This window comes from Dama dama, chromosome 13 (genome assembly GCF_033118175.1).
Source record: "Dama dama isolate Ldn47 chromosome 13, ASM3311817v1, whole genome shotgun sequence".
NCBI classification, from domain to species: domain Eukaryota; kingdom Metazoa; phylum Chordata; class Mammalia; order Artiodactyla; family Cervidae; genus Dama; species Dama dama.
In genome coordinates, this window is record NC_083693.1 from 75,184,900 (window position 1) to 75,205,429 (window position 20,530).

General features: G+C 50.2%; 1 protein-coding gene across 1 annotated transcript in view; it reads left to right on the plus strand.

The window, feature by feature from the left end:
- Positions 1–20,530, plus strand: part of TDRD9 (tudor domain containing 9) — a 101,962-nt gene that overhangs the window by 36,840 nt on the left and 44,592 nt on the right. Inside the window, exons 8-19 of the mRNA XM_061159737.1 lie at positions 999–1,102; positions 4,785–4,849; positions 7,496–7,550; positions 7,702–7,786; positions 9,094–9,151; positions 13,254–13,358; positions 15,591–15,688; positions 16,187–16,318; positions 17,154–17,319; positions 17,408–17,471; positions 17,546–17,609; positions 17,988–18,032. Coding sequence (XP_061015720.1) covers positions 999–1,102; positions 4,785–4,849; positions 7,496–7,550; positions 7,702–7,786; positions 9,094–9,151; positions 13,254–13,358; positions 15,591–15,688; positions 16,187–16,318; positions 17,154–17,319; positions 17,408–17,471; positions 17,546–17,609; positions 17,988–18,032 — 1,041 coding nt within the window. The remainder of the gene's footprint in view (positions 1–998; positions 1,103–4,784; positions 4,850–7,495; positions 7,551–7,701; positions 7,787–9,093; positions 9,152–13,253; positions 13,359–15,590; positions 15,689–16,186; positions 16,319–17,153; positions 17,320–17,407; positions 17,472–17,545; positions 17,610–17,987; positions 18,033–20,530) is intronic.

Sequence of the window (20,530 nt, forward strand, 5' to 3'; positions counted from 1 at the left end):
TCTCTCTCTCTTCTCTAGTGTGGTAAGTACTGGTGACTGGGTAGAGTAGAAAATTGCTTAAGATAAAGGTTAAACATCAAGCATGTTTACTCAAAGTTAATTGACTAAATAGAAGATAATTTGTCATGCTTACATTAGTAGAATTGTAATAAGGAAACATTATTTAAGTACTAACTGACTTAATTTGCTCTAAAAATTGGAAAAAAGTTGGTATTTGTAGCTAACTTCTCCTAAAGTCTTTTTCTGATATGTTCTGCACACAATCAAATGCTATGTCTTTTTAAACAGTACTTGATGAGTAAAATTATTAAACAAAACAACCGTCTTATTCTTGGTGAAAAACTGCAGTATGGCTATAAAATAGATTTTATGGAAATTATGATGTAATGGTGGCTATTCTAGGGAGATGCATTCCCAGTGATGGCCTTGGTCATGTGAATGCTGTCAGCTCAGACTGGTGGTCCTGACCTCACCAGGGGGTGGTGGGTGTGGCTGAACCCGTGTTCCAGAGAGGCCACCCAAGGGCAATTGTAAAGTGACTGGGCTCCCTGGCTGGTGTTAACACCCAGTGAAAGTGGTCTGCTCGCCCCCGCAGAGCCCTGGTGGCTGCAATACGACGTGGCTACTGCCGCAGGCGCAGACAGACTGGTGGTCTTCCCGGGGGCTCAGTCCTCGGCTCTCGAGGGCGGGGTTGACAGAGGGGAGGGGAAGCTCCTCCTGGCTCCACGGGCATTTGGAGCACCTTTTCCATGTCTTCAGAACAGACGTCCTGCCCGATGTTTGACTTCCGCCCGTGTCTGCTGACTGCTCCTGACTGCTCCTCTGCCCCAGAAAAGGGGTCAGGGCGGTGCTGGTGGGGGCTTGTGTGTCAGGGGCTTGTTGTTTAGCGGGTGCCCGGATCCTGGCTGCCAGTGATACCATGTTCATTTGGGGTGTTTGTTACGAGTTCCCTTGATGAACCTCTTTGGTATTCCACCTTCCCTTCTTCTTCTTTATAGCTTTCTCCTCACCTCCTGGAGGAGCCAGTGATAACCAAGGCTGTCTATGAGGTTGCCGTCTCCTTGATTCAGATGTTCGATGACTTGGACATGAAGGAGAGTGGGTAAGAGATCTCCAGCGGGCTGTGAGCTTCAATGGGATTGGGAAGTCTTTGTTCATTTTGAAGAATTTTAGTGTTTTTATCATATTAACTATAGATATCTTTTCAGTGGTCACTCTATATATTTTAAAATTAAAGTTCAGTTCAGTTCAGTCTCTCAGTCATGTCCGACTCTTTGTGACCCCATGAATCGCAGCACGCCAGGCCTCCCTGTCCATCACCAACTCCCAGAGTTTACTCAAACTCATGCCCATTGAATCAGTGATGCCATCCAGCCGTCTCATCCTCTGTCATCCCCTTCTCTTCCTGCCCCCAATCCCTCCCAGCATCAGGGTCTTTTCCAATGAGTCAACTCTTCGTATGGGGTGGCCAAAGTATTGTAGCTTCAGCTTCAGCATCAGTCCTTCCAATGAACACCCAGGACTGATCTCTTTCAGGATGGAGTGGTTGGATCTCCTTGCAGTCCAAGGGACTCTCAAGAGTCTTCTCCAACACCACAGTTCAAAAGCATAAATTTTTTGGTGCTCAACTTTCTTCACAGTCCAACTCTCACATCCACACATGACCACTGGAAAAACCATAGCCTTGACCAGATGGACCTTTGTTGGCAAAGTAATGTCTCTGCTTTTTAATATGATATGTAGGTTGGTCATAACTTTCCTTCCGAGGAGTAAGTGTCTTTTAATTTCATGGCTGCAGTCACCATCTGCAGTGATTTTGGAGCCCAAAAAAATAAAGTCTGACACTGTTTCCACTGTTTCCCCATCTATTTCCTATGATGAAGTGATGGGACCAGATGCCATGATCTTAGTTTTCTGAATGTTAAGCTTTAAGCCAACTTTTTCACTCTCCTCTTTCACTTTCATCAAGAGGCTTTTTAGTTCATCTTCACATTCTGCCATAAGGGTGGTGTCATCTGCATATATCTGAAGTTATTGATATTTCTCCCGGCAAAATTAAAGTTAGTATCTAACAAATGTTTTACTAGAAATTTATATTTTAAAGCAGTTAAAACCATACTAAGTACAGTTTTAGGGCCGACAGGTTTTAAGCTGGAAACTGCGGCCTGAAGATAGACGTGCAGAAGTCATGCCTCGCCCAGTCCCGAGGTAAAACTTGCAGGACTGTTGTGGGAGAGACTGTTGAATGCTTTCTTTGCCTTTGATTCCATTTATCCTAAAGCTCTATTCCTGATTCTAGGCAGTTACCCATTGTCACTCAGACGCTTGTTAGTTGACTGGCTCTTTGAAACCTAGAAGGTATTTTCCCTTAAGGGCAGTTTTAGGTTACAGGTGTGGTTAGAGTCTTTCAGGATATTACACTGTATTAAAAAATGAAAACTTTTACTGTTTACATATTGGAACAACAAGCAGAATACGGATTCCGCCTCCTCAGGGTAACCAGCCCTGGACTTCTCGGGAGGCCATTCTCTGTAGACAGTAGGCACGCACAGACGCGCACTTCTCTGCTCTTAGCTGTTGGCTGTGTGATGTGAACGTGCAGTGAGTGTCACGGTATCGTCCTGCCTTCTTGCCCAAGGATGCCGTGGAGGGAGGCTGCTGCGTTCCGTGCCTTCAGAATAGGTTTCCTGCTGACGCTGCACTTGGGTCTGTCTGGATTCTGTCTGGACTCTCCTCCGCTGATCAGTGACAGGGCCAGGGATGTACCAGGACCACGTGTGCCTTGGGCCTTGAGCAGTGCTTGACACCCCAGTTGGAAAGTAACAGCTTACGTGCAAACAAGTACCATTTTTAACTGTTTTTAAGCTCCCACAGTTTTTTGTTATTTTTATATGATCAGTGGGTTTACATTTACTCAAATACATGTCATTTTATGCATCATTCTTTCATCTTAGACTTTCTTTCTTAGATCGTTTCCATTCGTCCCAAAGCATGTCCTTCAGAAGTTTGAGTCTGTTGGTAAACCTTCTCAGGTTTTATATGGCTAAAAAGGCCCCACGCTCATTTGAGAAACACAGTTTTGTAAAATGTAAAATTTGGTTTCTATTTCTCTCATTACGTGTACTTTTTCTAATTTTTTAGTTTAAATAACTTTATTGATATGTAATTTACATATGTCAAATGCACCCCCTTTTATTGTTCTCTCAGTATTTTATGATATTTTCCCGTAATCTCCTGGCTTCTCTCATTATGGTGAGGACCTTCTGATTCAGCTGCTCCTTGTAGGTAGATGTGTCTGTGCCTGGTCAGCTCTCCGTCGCGTTCCTGGTCTTTGACACCGTGCGGTGTGGTTGCCGTGGAGAGCTGTGGCTGCCTTTTCATGAACCTGCGTGAGGCTCTGTGGACTCAGGGCGTCTGCCTGCTGCTGCCAGCAGCTTCCCATCCAGCGGTGTCCTCTGTTCAGGTTCTCTCTCTCCCTTTGATCAGTCTCAGTGGTTGGTGTCTGTTAGGACTGTGTCCATTTCCTGTCTATTTCTGATCTGTTGGCCTTTGGTTGCTCATGGTGCTCCTTTACAGTCCTTTTCCTTTCTGTAAAGTCAGCAGCAGTGTCTTCTCTTTCATTTTTTTTTAAAAGCAGGACCTATTTTATTTATTTATTTATTTTTATTTATTTATTTTTTAACAGAAAGCAGTTTAAGTACTCGCTTCCTGGCTGCAGGGCCTTTGTGGCTGTGCTCAGGCTTTCTCTAGCTGCGGAGAGCGGGGCTCCTCTTGCTGTGGGTGGGGCGCGGGCTCGAGGCGCTTGGGCTTCAGTGCTTGCTGCGCGCGGGCTCAGTCGTCGTGGCGCGTGGGCTTAGCTACCCCGTGGCATGTGGAATCCTCCAAGACCAGAGGTTGAACCTGTGTCCCCTGCATTGGCAGATGGATTCTTACCCACCGCGCCACCGGGGAAGCCCCTCTTTCGTTTCTGACTGTAGTAACTGGACTCTTTTTCTTTGGTCAAACTAGGTAGATTTGTCAGTTTGTCTTTTCAAAGAGCTAGGTTTTTGTTTTCCTGTTGTTTCTCTTTCTCTGTTTCATTAATTTCCACTCAACTCTTTTTTTTTTTAAATTCTTGGAGAAGTCAAGAAACCACAGTCCACACCATTCCTGGGAATAGTGACCAAAGAGAAAGAGGCGAGGTGAGAGGGCAGCCCAGTGGCCGCAGTCTCACTGCTGAGCTGAAGGTTCCCACTTCCTTGTTCTTGTCGGTCTCTCCAGCTCGGATGTGAGCAGGGCAGGGAGCGGGCTGTCTCACTGCTGTGCCCGCACCCGGGCGGGCCGCGGGGGTTTGTGGAGGAATCAGAGTCCTGACTTCACACGAAGTAGATGGGCTGATGGAGGCAGGAGGCGAGGGGACGGTTTGAGATCTTGGTATATAAAAATGCTTTCTGATAATCGTTTTGATTCCTTATAAGTTTAAGTTTTGTTTGTAATAGTTATTCTAAATGTTTTGTATTTTGAGGGTCTAGATTACAGTAACTAAACATCAAAGACTTTTGCTGATGGTGGGTTTTAATGGGAGGAAGTAGGCAGGAGGCTGGAGGCCCCTTGGTTCCCTGTGGGGCTTTGGGCTGTGTCTCCCGTCCTGGGCCCCTGTGTTGTCTTATGTAAAGGACAGAATGTTGCAGTGGGTGACCTGGAGGTAAGAGCCTCTCTGGGTTAGAGGCCTGTTCTCCCGGGGCTCTGTAAAAACCACGGCTACTTCACCTTGACTAATGCTTGTGCACCTCACCTTTTAACAGGGCCAAGACCCGGCCGGGCACCCTGTTTGTGTCAGAGCGAAGCAGTGTGCTGGTGTTTCTGCCGGGTGAGTGCCATCCTTTCATGACGTGGCATCGTGCTCAGGATGGAGGCTGGTTTGTGTCTAGCACATATGGTGAAATGTGGTGTTTGTAGTGTGGATTCATTGTTGGACTCTGGGAATGGGGATGGGTGGGGTTCTCAGTCTGACTTCTTACTATAATCTTTGTGTTGCTAAAAACGTTGATAATAAGAGTTTAACATTATTTTTGAGGGCAATCTGACCCCCTTCAGGAAAAAATTGTCTGTTAAGTTTGCTATTTTTGAGGTAATTGTCATCCATCTGTATTTAAAGTTCATTTAATAATAACATCATTATTTTAATACCATGAAAATAATCAAGGTAGTCCTCGAGTTCTTTTCTCTTCAGTATTTGAGAAAATAATCTGTTTAAGACACTTGACAATATGCAGTTCAGTCCAGTCCCTCAGTTGTGTCTGACTCTCTGCAACCCCATGGACTGCAGCACACCAGACCTCCCTGTCCTTCACACCGTCTCCTGGAGCGTGCTCAAACCCATGTCCATCGAGTCGGTGATGCCATCCAGCCATCTCATCCTCTGCCATCCCCTTCTGCTGCCTTCAGTCTTTCCCAGCATCAGGGTCTTTTCCAATGAGTCAGCACTTCACATCAGGTGGCCAAAGTATTGGAGCTTCAGCTTCAGCATAAGTCCTTCCAATGAATATTCAGGACTGATTTCCTTTAGGATTGACTGGTTTGATCTCCTTGCAGTCCAAGGGACCCTCAAGAATCTTTTCCAACACCACAGTTCAAAAGCATTATTCTTCGGTGCTCAGCTTTCTTTATGGTCCAACTTCTTTATGGTCCAACTCTCACATCCATATGTGGCTATTGGAAAAACCATAGCTTTGACTAGATGGACCTTTGTTGGCAAAGTAATGTCTCTGCTTTTTAATATGCAGTCTAGGTTGGTCATAGCTTTTCTTCCAAGGAGCAAGTGTCTTTTATTCATTTGACAAGATTAATCTATGTTAAATTGTACTTTTTCCAAAATGATGGTTTTTTTTAATGACTTTTTAATCAAGTGATACAGCTTGATGAAATCTTATGACATTTCCTGTGGGTTTTTTTTTTTTTGTTGTTGGAAAGTAATATATAGAGGATGTGGGTATTTGTGCTAGTTTTGGTGGAGAACAAAAAGCCTGAATAAAGGTAACTTATTTTACTTTGGAATACAACATGTGCGCTGAGAGCTCTGCTCATGTGTTGCTTAAGTTGATACTGATTAGCTTTGTGTCCAGGAGACAGCCATCAGCGGGCGGTGGTGTGCGCTGCGTTTGCCCGTATAAACAGGTCAGCGAGTTCTGTGTGCGTGACGTAGGAGGACGCGCTGGAGGGGAGCCGGGGCAGCGTGCTCCCGGGAACCCCCGACGCCAGGGGGCGCTTCCCACCGCTGCACGCTGCCGGAGCGAGGTGCCTGTCAGTGACACCTTGCCGCCCAGCCTGTCCTCTGTTCCGTGTTTATGTGAGCTCGGGTTGGACAGTATGTTCGTCTCATTAACTGATCTTTGGGGATGGTTCTGTGTTAGTGCTTTCAGGGCTGCTGTAGCAGCGCCATAAACCAGAAGGCTTAGAACGGCAGACGCTTATTCTCTCGCTGTCCTGGAGACAGGAAGTAAAAATCACAGTGTCTCAGGGCCCTGCTCCCCCTGAGGCTCCAGCTGGACTCCTCCCCGGCCTCTTCCTGCTTCTCCTGGCCGTCAGCCTTTGGCCTCCCTTGGCTCGTGGCTGTAACACTTCTTCTGCCTTGATTGTTACGTGGTGTTTTGTGTGTGTGTCTTATAAGGACACCAGTCCTATTGAAATAAAGGCCTGGTCTTCTCCAGTGTGACCTCCTCTTAACTAATTAGATCTGCAGTGATGCTTTATTTGCAAATAAAGTCACATTCTGAGGGACTGGGGTAGGGGCTTCCACATGTTTTGGGGGACACACAGTTCAACCCATAGAGGTTCAAATATTGATAATTCAGGATGTGGCAAAATCATGTGCAAACTTTATATATATCAATGAGCATTTCTGAACCTAATGAGAAAGATGTAGCATATCTTTGTGACCAGTACTTTTTAAATACTAGTTTTTGGTTGTAAAATTTTTTGCATAATTAATGTAGAACATTTGGAAAACCAGTGGAGGGGGGCAGGAAATGTAAAATTACTCATAGGGCCAGCAGTCACAGGCAGTCATTGTTGTGGGAAGGAAAACATTGGAAGAATATGGTTCTTCTCATATTTTTGAGTTACTGGTAGAGCCGACTCATTGGCAAAGACCCTGATGCTGAGAAAGATTGAGAGCAGGAGAGGGCACCAGAGGATGAGATGGTTGGCTGGCATCACCAGCTCAATGGACATGAGTTTGAGCAGGCTCCGGGAGATGATGAAGGACAGGGGAGCCTGGTGTGCTGCAGCTCATGGGGTTGCAAAGAGTTGGACATGACTTCGTGACCGAACAACAACAAAAACAATATTGTATGCTTGTCACTTGTAATACTGATGTATTTCGGTGAAGAGGATAAAAAAGTCAAATAAAATGAATTGGTAGTACCATCTTTGAAAAAGATGTCATCTTAAAGGTTGTTTTTTAGAAATGAATACAGATCTCTTTTTTTTTTCCTCCACAATCTTTCTTCCCTAGGTCTGGGTGAAATAAACTATATGCACGAACTTCTCACAAACATGGTTCATAAAAGGTGTGTTTAAAATGATCACCTGTATGTTTTCACTTGTAAAGCATTGTGTTGTTTCTGCCCTACATCATTTTAATTATCTTAATGAGTAGTTGCTCGTTTTCGTATATATTTCCCCTTTGTGGATATTTTATTTCTTTTACGTCTTTTCTAGGTTGCAGGTCTATCCACTCCATTCAAGTGTGACTCTGGAGGAGCAGAACAACGTGTTTTTAAGCCCAGTGCCCGGGTACAGAAAGGTGGGGTGGCTGGGGCACCTGTCCTGAGCTCTGAGCACCTCCCCCTTAGAGACCCCGCTGATGAGGCCCTCACAGCCCCGCGGGTGGTGTGGCGGGCTCTGTAGCGGTGGTTGGTCTCCACGAGTGCGTGCCGATGAGCCAGGTGTATGATTTCATTTTGCCTTTGTTTTGTAAGTCAGTTTGCTAAGGTTTGTCATTTCCCCAGCCTCAGGGCCTTGTTTCTCGTGGGCTCAGGGCCTCTTGTCCCTGGCACTGCCCTGGAGATTGTGGTCAGAGCCCACACTCTTGATCCTGCTTAAGACCATTTCTTTAATCTTTTACGGGTGGGTGATGGGATTATCTTGTCACAGCCCTTGGAGTGTGGCTTCAGATCATCAGCCCCCGGACGTGCAGCTCAGCCCCCCTGATTCTGGGAGAAGGTTTTGCGTCTCTGGGGCAGCCTAGACCTTGCCGGCACCTCCGGGCTCTCAGGTGCTGTGGCCCTGCAGGGCCTCTGCCTTGAGTCTGTCATGCTCTGCGCCCCTGGGTAACTCCAAGAGCCCCTGAAGCTGCCGAATCTGGGGTCAGGGAGAGCTATCCTTGCCCTGTTTCTTGCCTGCTGCATTTTGCACCTGCTGTGTGCATGAGCCTGGATTTCTGTGCATTGAGAACTCTGCTGGACCCCTGGGAGCGATTCCACCAGGAAAAAGCTGTAACTTTACATGGAGGTGAAGGGTTAAGCGCATGCGTGTGGAATTGGACAGATGATGCGAGGCTCTGTCCCTTGTACGTGTGTGCCTTTGAGCACCTTGCTTCTGCAAGGCTTAATTTTAGTGTTTGAAAGTAGAGTCAATAAAATCACCTTGCAGAGCTGTTGGGAAGGTCAGTCACGACAGCATTTGTCTGTCCTTGACCTGTGGTGGTGGTGCAGGCCCGACACAGGCGTGTCCAGTAGCCAGATGCGAGCGCTGTGGGGCGTGCTGAGCGCTCGGCTCATGCCGGGGGCAGTTCTGAGCATCCTCTGTTTATTAACCCAGATAATAGGGTGGGTATTAATGTTATCTCCATGTATAGGTGAGAAGAATGAGGTGAGTGGTCCAGGGCCCCACACTGGTGTGGAGCAGCGCCCCCTTCACCGACTCCTCCTCACCTCACCCGAGACCCTTGACCAATTGTGGACTTTAGTGTAAAATAGAAAAATGGCTAATTTTAAAATTTGAGTCCAGTGTTTTTGCCTTTAAGTGATTTTGAGTCGCTTTATTTTCGCTTCACCTGATGCCTCCCCATACATGTGAGTGTGTCAGATTCCTTTCTTCTTTGTTTGGCAGATCATTCTGTCCACCAACATCGCAGAGAGTTCTGTCACGGTTCCAGACGTCAAGTACGGTGAGATCTCCGTCTCCACAGCGTGGCCGTGGCGGTCATGGCCGTGTGCCCCTCGGGAGGCCCCCGCCCCTTCACTGTCTCCTCCCTGTTCTGGAGGAGAGAGTAGGAACCTGGGCGCAAGCTCCATGCTCTCCTCTGAGCACGTGCGTCCTTTCACGTGGGCAGCCTCTGGGCACGGTCACTAACACAGGAAGTGATACGGCGCGTGCCAGGGGTCTGTGGGCAGCAGAGCTTTGGGGCTGCCCCGCCGGACTTCGTGACTGGAGGGAGGACCCTGAGTCCTCCGTGTTGCTGAGGGTGGTTGAGAAGGACCCCACGTCCGCGCAGGGGTGAGGGCACTCAGGCTGGGCGCCCACGTGTGTGTCCTTGATGACTCTGTGAGGCTGTGGGCTCATGTTCGGGAGCCGAGGGGCTTCCCTGGCGGTCTCGTGGTTCAGGTTGCGCTCCCAGCGCGGAGGGCGTGGGGCGCATCCCTGGTTGGGGAGCCAGGTCCCGCATGCCGAGCATCACAGCCAAGAAAAGGTTTGGGAGCCTAACACGTGCTAGGCAGTGTTCCCGCTGGGAGGCCTGCAGGGTGGACAGGCCGTGTCTTCTGGGGGGAGAGACAATTCGCAGGTAAAAAAGTGTGTGTGGTTCCAGGTTGAGATGGACGTACATAGGAAAATCACTCAGTGAAAGGGGTTACAGTTAATTGCTCCCAATGACCTTTTGGTTGGGGCTGTGGGGGGCCCCTCTGTGAGGAGGCCATAGCTGAGGGGCGTCGACTTGGGGGCCCTGAGTGTGGCGGAGCCGCAGGGCACCGGCGTGGGGCCGGGCCAGCGGGCGTCCCGGGCCTGCAGTGGTGCCCAGACCACGCGCGCGTCTCTGCTCGTGACGCGGTGCAGGCGGGCCCTGACAGGCGGTGAGATGAGTGACCGCAGCCGCAGGGTGACTGCGGGTGTCGGAGGGTGAGGCGCGGGCAGAGGGGCGGGGGCCTGTGCTTGGTCATGAGGGGGGCAGGTCGTTAGACGAGGGGCGGGACAGGGAGCTGCTCCTCAGAGGGACAGACCGCGGTCCGCGTGTGGGGCGTCAGGGCTGCTGGGGAGGGTCGCAGGACAGCGGTGGGGGAGCTCCAGTTCCAGAGAGGAGTCTGGATATCGAGCCTGAGGGCGTGTCGGGTGGGGGGCGGAAGGCCAGGGGGTGGAGGACGGGCGCAGGACGGAGGGCCCGGATGCTGCTGGCCCGTGTCTGGGAGTGGAGGTCCCCGCGGGTGATGGTGGGAGGGGTGTCAGAGCCCGGTGGAGCCACCAGGACGGGCTGGGGGCGCGTGGTGCTGTGGACCCGCAGGAGGCTCCGCCGAAGGCAGGCTGCACTGAGGAGGGGTGAGCACGTGGGGCGGGGCCAGACCCACTTCCTGCGCGGAGCCTGCCTCCTCCGTGCTGGGCCTGGGGCGTGGGGAGAGCGGCACGGGTCCAGTCCCCGGTGTTAGAGCGGAGGACCCTGACACACACAAGCAGCCGCCTCTGCCCCACACATGCGCGCACACACACACACATGCGCGCACACACAGGGCTGAGACCTGACTGCATGCGCACACATACACACGCACATACACACAGCTGAGACCTGACTGTACACACACACACACACAGGGCTGAGACCTGACTGCGCGCGCACACATACACACACACACACACACACAGGGCTGAGACCTGACCGCACATACATTCACACGCACATACACACAGCTGAGACCTGACTGTGCACACACACACACACACACAGGGCTGAGACCTGACTGTGTGTGCATACACGCACACACACAGGGCTGAGACCTGACTGCGCACGCGCACACACACACACACACACAGGGCTGAGACCTGACTGCGCGCACATACACACACACACACACAGGACTGAGACCTGACTGTGTGTGCACACACGCACACACACAGGGCTGAGACCTGACTGCACGCGCGCACACACACACACACACACAGGGCTGAGACCTGACTGTGTGTGCACACACGCACACACACAGGGCTGAGACCTGACTGCGCGCGCGCGCACACACACACACACACACACACACACACACACACAGGGCTGAGACCTGACTGTGTGTGCATACACGCACACAGGGCTGAGACCTGACTGCGCGCGCGCGCGCACACACACACACACACACACACACACACACAGAGGGCTGAGACCTGACTGTGCGTGCACACGCGCACACACACAGGGCTGAGACCTGACTGCGCGCGCGCACGCGCACACACACACACACACACACACACACACACACACACACAGGGCTGAGACCTGACCGCACACACATTCACACGCACATACACACAGCTGAGACCTGACTGTGCACACACACACACGCACGCACACACACACAGGGCTGAGACCTGACTGCGCGCACACACACACGCATGCACACACACACAGGGCTGAGACCTGACTGCGCACACACACACATGCATGCACACACACACAGCTGAGACCTGACTGCGCACACACACACACGCACGCACACACACACAGGGCTGAGACCTGACTGTGCACACACACGCATGCACACACATACACACAGCTGAGACCTGACTGCGCGCACACACACATGCATGCACACACACGCATGCACACACACACAGGGCTGAGACCTGACTGCGCACGCACACACACGCATGCACACACATACACACAGCTGATACCTGACTGCATGCACATACACACAGGGCTGAGACCTGACTGCGCACACACGCACACACACACGCATGCACACACACACAGGGCTGAGACCTGACTGCGCGCGCACACACACGCACACACACACACAGGGCTGAGACCTGACTGCGCGCACACACACACGCATGCACACACACACACACACACAGGGCTGAGACCTGACTGTGCACACACACGCATGCACACACACACACACAGGGCTGAGACCTGACTGTGCACACACACGCATGCACACACATACACACAGCTGAGACCTGACTGCGCGCACACACACATGCATGCACACACACGCATGCACACACACACAGGGCTGAGACCTGACTGCGCATGCACACACACGCATGCACACACATACACACAGCTGATACCTGACTGCATGCACATACACACAGGGCTGAGACCTGACTGCGCACACACGCACACACACACACATACACACAGCTGAGACCTGACTGCGCACACACACACGCATGCACACACACACAGGGCTGAGACCTGACTGCGCGCGCACACACACGCACACACACACACAGGGCTGAGACCTGACTGCGCGCACACACACACGCATGCACACACACGCATGCACACACACACAGGGCTGAGACCTGACTGCGCGCACACACACACGCACGCACATACACACAGCTGAGACCTGACTGCGCGCACACACACACGCACGCATACACACACAGGGCTGAGACCTGACTGTGCGCGCACACACACATGCACACACACACAGGGCTGAGACCTGACTGCACACACACACACACACACACACACACACAGGGCTAGACCTGACTGCACACACATGCATGCACACACACACAGGGCTGAGACCTGACTGCACACACACACACACACGCACGCACACACACACAGGGCTGAGACCTGACTGCACACACACACGCACACAGGGCTGAGACCTGACTGTGCACACACACACACGCATGCACACACACACAGGGCTGAGACCTGACTGCGCACACACATTCACACGCACATACACACAGCTGAGACCTGACTGTGCACACACACACGCATGGCTGAGACCTGACTGTCCCCGCTTCAGCTGTGCTTCTGCACGGCCGTGAGTCCGGGAGGCGGGTGTGGCAGTCCGCACCAGCTCCCTGTGCCGCGGGGGCTCTGATAGGCAGTCCTCTTTCTGTCCGGACGCCCAGTCTGTAGAGGGAGAGTGTGACCACCGCTTCCCGTCCCGGGCAGCCGGGAATGGCCAGTCTTCTCCGGAGGCTGCTGTGTGCAGCAGTTCTAAAGGCTGTGTGTCCATAAATCAGCTTATTGCTCTGCGCTCTGATTGCTACCGTTATTTCTTGCTAGCCTGGCACTTACATTCCCTTTTTTATGACAGTTATAGACTTTTGTTTGACCAGAACTCTGGTTTGTGATGAAGACACGAATTACCAGAGTCTGCGACTGAGCTGGGCCTCTAAGACCAGCTGTGAGCAGAGGAAAGGTAAGGTGCTTGTGTCCAGCCCAGCCCCAGGACTTGGTGACACAGTGGGGGTACTCCTAAATGTTTTGCTTTTGAATGTTTAGTTACTCAGAGATTACCTTTATTGGATTCAGTTTTACATGTAAAACAACAGCATCTCACACTATCAGACCCTCTGTCTACGTGCCCGACCCTCCTCTCCCCTGACAGCTGAGAGCCTTGGCACGTCCACCATGAGCGTGTGGTCGCCTTTCACGGTGACAGGTTGCGAAAGCTGGCACTCATGTTCTCGTCTTTGAAAGTTTGCAAGCTAAAGGGTTGTGTGTAGAGGACTTATTGTATGTCCCCCAGTGTGTATTTTGTCTTTTACTCCTCTTAACAGGGTATTTCATAGAGAAAAAGTTACATTTTGGTGTGGTTTGGTTTATTGATATCAGTTTTTCTTTTTATGGATCATGCTTAAGATGTGACGTAAGAACAATTCTAGCCTAGATTGCATAGATTTTTCTGCTTGTTTTCTTCTAGAGGTTTCACAGGTAGGTTTTTGCCTTTGTGTCTGTGACCCATTTAGTCAGTTTTTGTAGATGATGTGCAGTTTGTCTGTTGATGCAAAGTGTCCCCGCACCATTGTCGACCTCCTATTGAGGGGTGTGCGGGCCTTTGTGAGCAGCACTGGGGTGTGCTTGTCTGGGGCTGTTTCTGGTTCTTCATCATCTTCTGTTGCCTGTTTTTCGCTCCACCAGTAACACACTGTCTTGATCACCGCATAGTGAGACTTAACATGAAGCATATGGACTTCTCCCCTTCATTCTTCATTCTCAAGGTGGTTTTAGCTGTTCTGTTACACTTAGCCTTTCTGTGTAGCCTTTAGAATAATGCCGTGTACACACACACACACACACACACACAGAAGCTGCCCATGGTACTGCTAGGACTTGTGTGAAACCTGAGCATCAGTTTGTGGAGATCTGAGTCTGCCTGTCCCTGAATGTTGTGTGTCTCCCTTTATTTAGGTTGTCTTTGATTTCTTCAGCCAGCATGGTGTTATTTTCAGCATGCAGATGCTGCAAGTGTTTTGCTGGAAAGTATTAGTCACTCAGTTGTGTCCAGCTCTTTGATCTCATGAACCGTAGCCCACCAGTCTTCTCTGTCCATGGGATTCTCCAGGCAAGAATACTGGAGTGGGTTGCCATTTCCTTCTCCAGGGGATCTTCCTGATCCAGGGGTCGAATATGGGTCTCTTGCATTGCAGGTAGATTCTTTACCATCTGAGCCACCAAGGAAGCCATTTTGCTAGATCTGTATCTGAGTATTCAGTTTAATTGAAGTGATTGCAATGATTATGAGGGCATTGTTCACTCTGGTTTTCACATGTTCGTTTCTAGTGTATAGACGTGATTTATTTTCTGTGCTACTATCGAATCCTGTGACTTGCTGATTTCACTTGTTGGTTCTAGGAGTTGCGTGTTTGGTTTTGTCATTACCTTGGGATTTTCCATGTGCAGTCCTGTCATCTGAAGATACGGGGGTGGGGTGGGGATGGGGGTGGGGGTGGAGGCAGATGCCTGGACACTCCACTCAGTCTCCTGGTGGCGAAGGAGGAGGACTCCTGGGGGGGCAGAAAGGGCAGGGGTCCAGGCTGCACAGGCACCTCCCTGGGCTGCCCCACTTTTTAAAAGCGAGTATTCGTGAAGGAGCCCCCTCCCTGCCTCCCGCGCTCTCAGATTTTATCCTGTTTTTGGATAAAGCAGTTTTCTCTGCATGAGCGATACCATCTCAAGAGAAGAGCTGCTTATCGCTGGTCTCCGCGGGCCAGGCCTGCTTCTGAGCTCTGCACACGCGAGTCATGTGACGTCGTCGTGGTGAGGGCAGACGCCTGTGCACGGGTGTGGGGACAGGGCACAACCAACCTATCCGCCGAGGGAAGCGTGGCTTCTCTCGCCAGCTTGATTATCAGTGTGAACTATGCGTTCGCAGGAGAGTGTGGTGTTTATAATGTTCCGATTGCTGCTGCATTCTGCGGCCAAGGTGGTAGTCTTTGGAAACGTGCATTTGATACTGTACTGAGTACAAGTGAGCGTTTAATTTCTGTGTATAAGGTTGCTCCTGACACTGACCTATTGCGAAGTTTTTACTGACCTGGTTTGGTAGAGGATAACAGTTTTTTTTTTAGTATTTAATGGTTATTCTGAAACATCTCTATGCTTATGCTAAAGTAACTAATACCAGCATTCAAATGTTTCCCCTTTGAAGGCCGCGCTGGACGGGTGTCTAAAGGATACTGTTACAGACTCGTGCACAAAGATTTCTGGGACAACTCCATCCCCAGCCACGTCATCCCCGAGATGCTGGTAACCAACTTTGGTCATCTTCCTGGTTGGTTTTTATGGGCAGTTTTACCCAACAGTCTAAGGAGTGTATTTTGAGTGTCATAATTTTGACCCTGGAATCGTCACCTGTGACCAGGGTCGTCTTTAATGCCAGTACTGGCTTCATCGCCTGGGCCCCAGGCCCTGAGGGGGCTCACGCCGTGCCAGGGTCCTGGCCCGAGGAGCGCTGTCCCCAGCTGCCGCCCGTGTGCGCCCCTCGGTCTTGCACCGTCGCCGGTGCCGCTCGCTGCTCCTGTCCTCCCCTCCTTGGAGCTCTGCGCCCCTCTCCTCCTCTCCCGCGGCTCTTCGGCTCCGGTTTCTCTCTCCTCCACCGCCCAGCCCTCTGTCTCTTTCTGTTTTCCTTTCTTAATTCTCTTTACCGCCTCTCTTGCGCTGCTTCCTTTAAAGTACTAGTCATGTGAGTAGGTGAGTTGATTTACTGATTTTTACTGTTTCTAATTCAAGTTCTGTTCTTTTCAGCGTTGTCCGTTAGGAAGCACAATATTGAAGGTGAAGTTACTTGACATGGGTGAGCCCAGGGCTCTGCTGGCCACGGCCCTTTCTCCACCTAGTCTGAGCGACATTGAACGCACCATCCTTCTGCTCAAGGAGGTAGGACCCTCTCATACTTGTTTGTGCTGGGAAACGCTAAGGTTTTTTGGGTGAATTTTATACATTTCACAGTGTGGATATCCTCCAGGTGTTTTGCTGGTTGTGAAGAGTGTTTCCTTGGCTAGGCATTCATGACTGATAGTTGATTCCAGCTTCATATAGCAGTTCAGACCAGCTTTGTTAGAAGCTCCTGCTCTCTCACCACCCGTCACGCACCTCCCACCAGGCTTGCTGTTTGCCGGCAAGGCTGAGAAGCCCCGGAAGGGCCACTGGGCGCGGTGCGGCCCTGTTTCCCAGCTCTGGCTGCAGGATCCCTCTCCCCGCCGCCCCCAAGCCCTGCTCCTCAGCCCCTGCCAGCCCTCTCCTTCCTGGAGCTGGAGGCCCTGCTCTTGCCGTGAGCTCTGGCTCTGCCCCTGCCGCGGGCAGCCGGGCCAGGTGCCCCCGTCTGCCGGCTGTGCACGTCTGCCTCTGGCCCTCGGCCTTGGGGTGCCTCTCATACCGCCCGTCCTTGCTTGGGGGTCCGTAAAATACACTCTGTCCAGTTGAGGACATCTTTTTCCACGCGGGGTCTGCTCCATCTGGCTGTGAATGATGCAGCAGTTGGATGTTTGATGTTGGGCCTGCCACGTTCGTTAACCTGTGAGTTACATGGAAAAGATGAAATGGCGTTCTCAGTTTCAAAAAGACCTTTAGTCTCAGTCTTTAGTAAGCTGACTCAGAGGCCGTTTAGAACCTTGGTCACCCACATTTGGACACTGCCTCAAACTCCCTGCCTGAGGGAAGAAGGGCGTGGACAAAGCCGCGCTTGCTGACCGCCCTGCTTCATTTGATGAAGGTGGGAGCGCTTGCGGTCAGCGGCCAGAGAGAAGATGAAAACCCCCACGACGGTGAGCTGACCTTCCTAGGAAGAGTTCTCGCCCAGCTTCCTGTCAGTCAGCAGCTCGGCAAGCTCATAGTGCTCGGACACGTGTTTGGGTGTCTAGATGAGTGTCTTATCATCGGTGAGTGTGCGGTGGCCAGGCGGTGACGGAGGGTGTAAGCAAGGCCCTTCTGAGAATCTCACATTGTCCTTGTTTATTCTCTTGATAGCGGCATCTCTTTCCTTGAAGAATTTTTTTGCGATGCCTTTTAGGCAGCATCTTGATGGATATAGGTATTTAACATTCATACTTTTAAGTCACTGTGTTTTAATGGGATCAAATGACACCCTTTGCTGTCTGTTTATAGGAACAAAGTGAATTTCGCCGGCAGCAGTAGGAGTGACTGTATTGCGCTTGTTGAAGCCTTCAGAGTAAGTTCTCCGTGTGCCAGCTCCCAAAGCAGCTCCCCCAGATGTCAGTACCCTGGCATGCGACGCGCCTGTCTCTGTCAGGAGTGTCTTCAGTGTTACTGACCCCTGATATGAAAGAAACTGTTGGGAGAAGTATGTCGGGATGGGAGTCTAAGTCTATGAAGTTGATCGGAAAAAACCTCCCAACTAAAAATACTAATTCACCCACTTAAAAGAATAATTTTAGTATATAGTAGAACTGTATGTTAACTTTGCTCTGTATTTTCCAAGTCTCCTGAAAATGTGTTATCATCCTTTGATAATTTTAAAAAAGAAACAATAAATCTGTAAATTGTCTGTGGTCGGGGAAGAATTTTGAGCCCGATGGTTTCTTTGCAGGCATGGCAGACCTGCAGGCAGAGAGGGGAGCTGCGGCACCCAAAGGTCAGTGGCTGTTCCCTGAGTTTCTCTGCTGAGACCGCCGGCACCCCGGAAGCTGCCCGGGCCCCCCTCGCTCAGCCTCATCGCCATGTGCGAACTGGCAGTGCCCGGCCTGAGCGGAACGGCCAGCTCCTGGAGGCGGCAGGGCCTGCGTGCAGCCGCGCTGCCTGCTGCCCGCTTCCGAGAGCGGTGACCCTTCCTTGTCAGGAGCCCCGGCAGCTGCTGGGACCACAGGCCTGAGGGCCGGGCCTGGGCTGCTGCTCGGAGCAGTGGGGCTCGAGGCTTTCCATCTGCTGCTGCAGCCCTGTGTCCCAGAGTGGGCTTGGAAAAAACCAACTTATTAGCCTTTGTTTTTTGGGGGTGGGCGTGGTCAGGTTCTTCTAAACTGGGTGTGTTTGAAAGGGTTGCTGGTAGGTCTGTGTGTGTAAATTTGCCGTGCTCAGATGCATTCTTAGAGCAACTGCCTGAGTTACTCATGAAAGCCACTGTGTAGACAGTCAGCCCAAGAAGAATTAAATGCAAAAAGGCAAAATGGTTGTCTGAGGATGTCTTAGAAATATCTGAGAGAAGAGGAGAAGCGAAAGGCAAAGGACAAAATGAAGGATAAATCCATCTGAATGCAGAGTTCCAAAGAATAGCAAGGAGAGATAAGAAAGCTTTGTTAAGTGATCAATGCAAAGAAATAAGAGGAAAACATTAGAATGGGAAAGACTAGAGATCTCTTCAAGAAAATCAGAGATAGCAAGGGAACGTTTCATGCAAAGATGGGCTCAATAAAGGACAGAAACAGTAAGGACCTGACAGAAGCAGAAGCAATTAAGAAGAAGTGGCAAGAATACACAGAAGAACTGTACAAGAAAGATCTTAATGACCCAGATAACTGCAGTGCTGTGATCACTCACCTAGAGTCAGACATCCTGTAATGCAAAGTCAAGTGGGCCTTAGGAAGTATCTCTATGAACAAAGCTAGTAGAGGTGATGGAATTCCAGCTGAGCTGTTTCAAATCCTAAAAGATGATGCTGTGAAAGTGTAGCACTCAATATGCCAGCAGATTTGGAAAACTCAGCAGTGGCCACAGGACAGGAAAAGGTCAGTTTTCACTCCAATCCCAAAGAAAGGTAATGCTAAGGAATGCTCAAACTACTGCACAATTGCACTCATCTCACACGCTAGCAAGTAATGCTCAAAATTCTCCAAGCTGGGTTTTGACAGTACATGAACTGAGAACTTCCAGATGTACAAGCTGTATTTAGACAAGACAGAGGAACCAGAGATCAAATTGCCAATGTCCATTGGATCATAGAAAGAGCAAGAGAATTTCAGAAAGACATCTGTTTCATTGACTACACTAATGCCTTTGACTGTGGATCACAACAAACTGGAAAATTCTTAAAGAGATGAGAATACCAGACCACCTTACTTGCCTCTTGAGAAATTTGTATGCGGGTCAAGAAGCAACAGTTAGAACCGGACATGGAAGAACAGACTGGTTCCAAATTGGGAAGGGAGTACGTCAAGGCTGTATATTGTCACTCTGCTTATTTAACTTACATGCAGAGTGCATCATGCAAAATGCCAGGCTGGATGAAGTACAAGCTAGAATCAAGATTGCCGGGAGAAATATCAATAACCTCAGATATGCAGATAACACCACCCTTGTAGCAGAAAGCAAAGAAGAACTAAAGAACCTCTTGATGAAGATGAAAGAGGAGAGTGAAAAAGCTGGCTTAAAGCTCAACATTCAAAAAAAGAAGATCATGGCATCCAGTCCCATCACTTCATGGTGAATAGATGGGGAAAGAAAGGAAACAGTGACAGACTTTATCTTCTTGGGCTCCAAAATCACTGCAGATGGTGACTACAGCCATGAAATTAAAAGTTGCTTGCTCCTTGGAAGAAAAGCTATGACCAATCTAGATAGCATATTAAAAAGCAGAGACATTACCAAGAAAGGTGTGTATCATCAAAGGTGTGATTTTTCCAGTAGTCGTGTATGGATGTTAGAGTTGGACCACAGAGAAAGCTGAGCACTAAAGCATTGATGTTTTTGAACTGTGGTGTTGGAGAAGACTCTTGAGAGTCCCTTGGGCAGCATGGAGATCCAACCAGTCAGTCCTGAAGGAAATCAGTCCTGAATATTCATTGGAAGGACTGATGCTGAAGATGAAACTCCAATACTTTGGCCACCTGATGTGAAGAGCTGACTCATTGGAAAAGACCCTGACGCTGGGGAAGATTGAAGGCAGGAGGAGAGGGGAACGACAGAGGATGAGATGGCTGGATGGCGTCACTGACTCAATGGACATGAGTTTGAGCAAGCTCCAGGAGTTGGTGATGGACAGGGAAGCCTGGCCTGCTGCCATCCATGGGGTCACAGAGTCAGACACGACTGAGCGTCTGAACGGAGTCAGCCTGTGCTTCCTGTTGGGTTGTCCTCCTCCTGGTGAGATACGTGTGTTACAGTGGGTGTGTCAGTCCTCGTTTGTTACACTAACATTGA